The sequence below is a fragment of the Bison bison genome, unplaced genomic scaffold (genome assembly GCF_000754665.1).
Source record: "Bison bison bison isolate TAMUID 2011002044 unplaced genomic scaffold, Bison_UMD1.0 scf7180017847289, whole genome shotgun sequence".
NCBI classification, from domain to species: Eukaryota; Metazoa; Chordata; class Mammalia; order Artiodactyla; family Bovidae; genus Bison; species Bison bison.
Window position 1 is genome coordinate 3,918 of NW_011477862.1, and position 6,816 is coordinate 10,733.

At 40.2% G+C, this 6,816-nt stretch overlaps 1 protein-coding gene across 1 annotated transcript; it reads right to left on the reverse strand.

The window, feature by feature from the left end:
• Positions 1-1,244: 1,244 nt before the first annotated feature.
• Positions 1,245-2,213, reverse strand: LOC104990440 (olfactory receptor 7A17-like). Its single transcript, XM_010842516.1, has one exon. The coding sequence runs from the start codon at positions 2,211-2,213 to the stop codon at positions 1,245-1,247; it is 969 nt and encodes a 322-aa protein (XP_010840818.1).
• Positions 2,214-6,816: the final 4,603 nt, after the last annotated feature.

A 6,816-nucleotide genomic window follows, 5' to 3' on the forward strand; every position in this document is an offset into this window, starting at 1 on the left:
ACTCACATCCATCGAGTCAGTGATGCCATCCAGCCATCTCATCCTCTGTCGTCCCCTTCTCCTCCTGCCCCCAATCCCTCCCAGCATCAGAGTCTTTTCCAATGAGTCAACTCTTCGCATGAGGTGGCCAAAGTACTGGAGTTTTAGCTTTAACATCATTCCTTCCGAAGAAATCCCAGGGCTGATCTCCTTCATAATGGACTGGTTGGATCTCCTTGCAGTTAGTGAAGAAATAATTGCTACATGGCTCCATACAACCTCATGGATGAGCTTTAGAGTTCCAACGTATAGAATTACTGAGAACATAGACTCATGAGAAATCCAGCAGAGATCAGAACACCTCCTTAATATTAAATCTCATTTGATAATAAAGACATCATATTAGAACAGTTACTGTTAGGATGAGTGGTTATGTGGCAACAAGTAACTGAATAAAATAAAAAATGGCATAGAACTGAGATTAACTCCAATAATCTCACTCTATGCATTTATTCTGATCTTTAAAGATAGCATTCACTACTCTGTTTTTTAATTGTATTACAGATAATTATATTCAAAAGTTTATTCTATTGCAGTTTCCTCCCAGGTAAGCAGGATATTGGCAAACATGTTTGCACAAATTGTGACCTGAACCATATGACTGGATAGGCAGTCAAGCTCTCTAGTGAGTCATCTTTGATCATGAGGTATATACACATACTATACATATAGAAAGATTTGACCCTTGAATAATGCAGAGTTTGGAAGCATGGACACCTTGTGCAATTGAATCTGCCTGTAACATTGCAATCAACTTTCCTTATCCATAGCTCCACACCCTCTGATTCAGTCAACCCTTTTATAAAATTATATAAATTGCCCTGGATTTCACTTGTACACTTTTTCATATGAGTACTATATCTCATGAATTTTTTTTTCCAGAAAGCAAGGCAAAAATTACTCAGGATGACATTTGTCTTTTAAGAAAATATTATTCCTCATGTCACTCCATAAAAAATAGAAATGCCCAAATATCTCATATCTAAAGTTCGGAAAATTTTGAAGTAGAAAGAAGCACAACTTTAAAAAAAAACCCTAAATGATAGTATGAAAAGAAATTTTAATAAAGTGAGTAACTGAGATTGTATAGAAAAGCTGAATTTTTATACAAATGGATATCCAAGGAATTAAGTAGAAGGAGCAAATTTTATTCCACACTGAGGAAAGTGTCACAATTACTGATTCTCAGGCTTTGAGCAATGCAGTCAAGGGCACTTCATCTGCCCCAGGACAATTGGCCTTTTTATAGCTACTATTCCATAGACTCTCTTCAGAGCCCTCTTTATGTCTTTGTTCCTCAGACTGTAGATGAATGGGTTCAGCATGGGTGTTACCACAGTGAACATCACGGAGGCTGTTGCACTTGAGTGTGAGCTGTGTGTAGCAGCAGAGCTAAGGTACACCCCCAGGCTTGTAGAATAAAATAAAAAGACAACTGAGAGATGAGATGCACAAGTGGAAAATGCTTTAAACTTTCCCTGAGTTGATAAGATTCTTTGTATGGAAGAGACTATCTTAGAGTAAGAGTAAAGGATACCAGCAAACGGCCCACCAGCTAGTAGCACTGATGCGAAATACATCACTGTGTCATTAAGAAAGGTGTTAGAACAGGCAAGTTGGAGCATCTGATTGAGTTCACAAAAAAATTGGGGAATTTCCACCTCTGTACAGAAGGTTAGCTGCAAAGCCATTAAACTTTGTAACAAGGAATGCACAGCACTCACCATCCAGGGCACCAATACCAGCAGTCCACAGAGCAGAGGGTTCATGATGACTGTGTAGTGCAGGGGGTGGCATATGGCCACAAAGCGGTCGTAGGCCATCACTGTCAGGAGGAAGTCATCTACTCCTGCAAGGAATATGTAAAAATACACCTGGACGATGCAGCCTTCATAGGTTATGACTTTGCTTTGGTTCTCAATATTGTGCAGCATCTTTGGGATGGTGGTGGAGGTGAGGCAGATGTCTACAAAGGACAAGTTGGAGAGGAAGAAGTACATGGGGGTGTGAAGGTGGGAGTCAGAGATGGTGACCAGGATGATGAGCAGGTTTCCAAACACAGCGATCAGGTACATGGAGAGGAAAAGCCCATAGATGAGGGGCTGCAATTTTGGATCTTCTGAGAATCCCAGAAGAAAAAATTCAGAAAAGTGTGTATTGTTACCTGGTTTCATGTGGTGGAGGTGACTACCAGGAAAAATGAAAATAACATGAGCAATTTTCACACAAATTGGCATAACTCACATAATGCAATTTCTATTTTGCTCTCAATAAATTAATTTTAATATCTTGTGTTTAGAAAAGTTCTATTTCATCTCTAGCTGAGCATTTTTGACCCCTTCTAAGCATATTCCCAAAGAAGTCATGCATTCTACAGTTGTAATGAGAAATACTTTCATACATTTGAAGAATATATATTGAGTGTCAACCATGTTCAAAGCACATATTGTTTAGTTGCTAAGCCGGATCTGGCACTTTTGAGACTCCCCGAACTGTATGTAGCCTGCCAAGCACCTCTGTCCATGAGATTTCCCAGGCAAGAATACTGCAATGGGCTGCCATTTCCTTCTCCAGGTGATCTTCTCAATCCAGGGTTTGAACCCACCTCTCCTGCATTGCCAGATAGATTCTCTACCAATGAGCCACCTGTCAAGTCCCTCCAAACAAATACAGGTAACAAATAGACGGTGCTGAAAAACAAAAATGTTCACAATCCAGTGATGGTGAAAGATAATGTGTAAATATAATATGTCAAGTAATAACAGTTGGTATGAAGAAAACAAAGCTAGATATAAAAGAGTGTAGTAGGAGGTATTTTCATGTACTGAGTGTTCAGGTAAGGCCAGCAAACAAGGTGATAGTTGAACAGAGAGCTCAAGAAAGAGAGAGAAGTATCTATTATGATATCAAGAGAAATATGTGCCTGGCGAGGGAATGGCCACTACAAAAGACCTAAGGAAAATGCTTGTTTTTGCACTTTATGAATTTAGTTGCAAAAGCATCCTATGAATTAAAGCATCTCCCATCCTTAGTACCTTCTGCTAACTGAGGTCTGGGGTCCGTGATATAGGGCACCTTAATATATGAATCCAAGCACCTCTGCTTAAAGAACTGCTCTCAAGGCACAAGCTCACACACACTCTCACACCTTGTCCTCCTGGGCTATGTTCCTAACACACATTTCTCACCCAGAACCACCCTGCTCACACCATATACCATTGTAACTCAAGATGACCATATCAGATCATCTTTATCTTACAGAATGTATAAATGGTACCCAGAATGAATGGATAAGAAAGCTGTGGTACATATACACAATGGAGTATTACTCAGCCATTAAAAATAATACATTTGAATCAGTTCTAATGAGGTGGATGAAACTGGAGCCTATTAAACAGAGTGAAATAAGCCAGAAAGAAAAACACCAATACAGTATACTAACACATATACATGGAATTTAGAAAGATGGTAACAATAGCCCTGTATACGAGACAGCAAAAGAGACACTGATGTATAGAACAGTCTTTTGGACTCTGTGGGAGAGCGAGAGGGTGGGACGATTTGGAAGAATGGCATTGAAACATGTATAATACCATATATGAAATGAGTCACCAGTCCAGGTTCAATGCACGATATTGGATGCTTGGGGATGGTGTACTGGGACGACTCAGAGGGATGGTACAAGGAGGGAGGAAGGAGGAGGGTTCAGGATGGGGAACACGTGTATACCTGTGGCAGATTCATGTTGATATATGGCAAAACCAATACAATATTGTAAAGTTAAAAAATAAAATAAATAAATAAATAAATAACCACAATCACAGAAAACTAGTCAATCTAATCACACAGACCACAGCCATGTCTAACTCAATGAAATTAAGCCATGCAACGTGGGGCCACCCAAGACGGACAGGTCATGGTGGAGAGGTCTGACAGAATGTGGTCCACTGGAGAAGGGAATGGCAAACCACTTCAGTATTCTTACCTTGAGAACCATATGAACAGTATTGAAAAGGCAAAATGATAGGATACTGAAAGAGGAACTCCCCAGGTCAGTAGGTGCCCAATATGCTACTGGAGATCAGTGGAGAAATAACTCCAGAAAGAATGAAGGGATGGAGCCAAAGCAAAAACAATACCCAGCTGTGGATGTGACTGGTGATAGAAACAAGGTCCGATGCTGTAAACAGCAATATTGCATAGGAACCTGGAATGTTAGGTCCATGAATCAAGGCAAATTGGAAGTGGTCAAACAGGCGATGCCAAGAGTGAACGTCGACATTCTAGGAATCAGCAAACTAAAATGGACCGGAATGGGTGAATTTAACTCAGATGACCATTATACCCACTACTGCAGGCAGGAATCCCTTAGAAGAAATGGAGTAGCCATCATGGTCAACAAAAGAGTCTGAAATGCAGTACTTGGATGCAATCTCAAAAATGACAGAATGATCTCTGTTCGTTTCCAAGTCAAACCATTCAATAGCACAGTAATCCAATCTATGCCCCAACCAGTAATGCTGAAGAAGCTGAAGTTGAACGGTTTTATGAAGACCTCCAAGACCTTTTAGAACTAACACCCCAAAAAAGATGTCCTTTTCATTATAGGAGACTGGAATGCAAAAGTAGGAAGTCAAGAAACACCTGGAGTAACAGGCAAATTTGGCCTTGGAATATGGAATGAAGCAGGGCAAGGCTAATAGAGTTTAGCCAAGAGAATGCACTGGTCATAGCAAATATCCTCTTAGAACAACACAAGAGAAGATTTTACACAGGGACATCACCATATGGTCGATACCAAAATCAGATTGATTATATTCTTTGCAGCCAGAGATGGAGAAGCTTTATACAGTTAGCAAAAACAAGACCAGGAGCTGACTGTGGCTCAGACCATGAACTACTTATTGCCAAATTCAGATTTAAACTGAAGAAAGTAGGAAAAACCACTAGACCATTCAGGTATGACCTAAATCAAATCCCTTTTGATTATACAGTGGAAGTGAGAAATAGATTTAAGGGACGAGATCTGATAGATAAGAGTGCCTGATGAACTATGGACTGAGGTTCATGACATTGTACAGGAGACAGGGATCAAGACCATCCCCATGGAAAAGAAATGCAAAAAAGAAAAATGGCTGTCTGGAGAGGTCTTACAAATAGCTGTTAAAAGAAGAGAATCAAAAAGCAAAGGAGAAAAGGAAAGATATAAGCACCTGAATGCATTGTTCCAAAGAATAGCGAGGAGAGATAAGAAAGCCTTACTCAGCAATCAATGCAAAGAAATAGAGGAAAACAACAGAATGGGAAAAACTAAAGATCTCTTCAAGAAAATTAGAGATACCAAGGGAATATTTCATGCAAAGATGGGCTCAAAAAAGGACAGAAATGGTATGGACCTAACAGAAGCAGAAGATATTAAGAAGAGGTGGCAATAATACACAGAAGAACTGTACAAAAAATATCTTTATGACCCAGATAATGACGGTGTGATCACTCACCTAGAGCCAGACGTCCTGGAATGTGAAGTCAAGTGAGCCTTAGAAAGCATCACTACAAACAAAGCTAGTGGAGTTGATGGAATTCCAGTTTATCTATTTCAAATCCTGAAAGATGATACTGTGAAAGTGCTGCACTCAATATGCCAGCAAATTTGGAAAACTCATCAGTGGCCACAGGACTGGAAAAGGTCAGTTTTCATTCCAATCCCAAAGAAAGGCAATACCAAAGAATGCTCAACCTACCGCATAATTGCACTCATCTCACATGCTAGTAAAATAATGCTCAAAATTCTCCAGGTCAGGCTTCAGCAATACATGAACCATGAACTTCCAGATATCCAAGCTGGTTTTAGAAAAGGCAGAGGAACCAGAGATTAAATTGCCAACATCTGCTGACTTCAGTTTGGTTCAGTCACTCAGTCATGTCCGACTCTTTAGGACCCCAAGAATTGCAGCACACCAGGCCTCCCTGTCCATCACCAACTCCCAGAGTTTACTCAAACTCACGTCCATCAAGTCGGTGATGCCATCCAGCCATCTCAGTCCGCTGGATCATCAAAAAAGCAAGAGAGTTCCAGAACAATATTTCTGTTTTATTGACTATGCCAAAGCCTTTGACTGTGTGAATCACAATAAATTGTGGAAAATTCTGAAAGAGATGGGAATATCAGACCACCTGACATGCCTCTTGAGAAACCTATATGCTGGGCAGGAAGCAACAGTTAAAACTGGACATAGAACAACAGACTGGTTCCATATAGGAAAAGGAGTACAGCAAGGCCATATATTGTAACCCTGCTTATTCAACTAATATGCAGAGTACATCATGAGAAACGCTGAGCTGGAAGAAGCACAAGCTGGAATCAGGATTGCCAGGAGAAATATCAATAACCTCAGGTATGCAAATGACACCACCCTTAAGGCCGAAATTGAGGCGAAACTAAAAAGCCTCTTGATGAAAGTGAAAGAGGAGAGTGAAAAAGTTGGCTTAAAACTCAACATTCAGAAAACGAAGATCATGGCATCTGGTCCCATCACTTCATGGGAAATAGATGAGGAAACAGTGGAAACAGTGTCAGACTTTATTTTGGGGGGCTCCAAAATCACTGCAGATGGTGATTGCAGCCATGAAATTAAAAGACCCTTACTCCTTGGAAGAAAGTTATAACCAACCTAGATAGCATATTGAAAAGCAGGGATATTACTTTGCCAACAAAGGTCCATCTAGTCAAGGCTATGGTTTTTCCAATGGTCATGTATAGATGTGAGAGTTGGACTG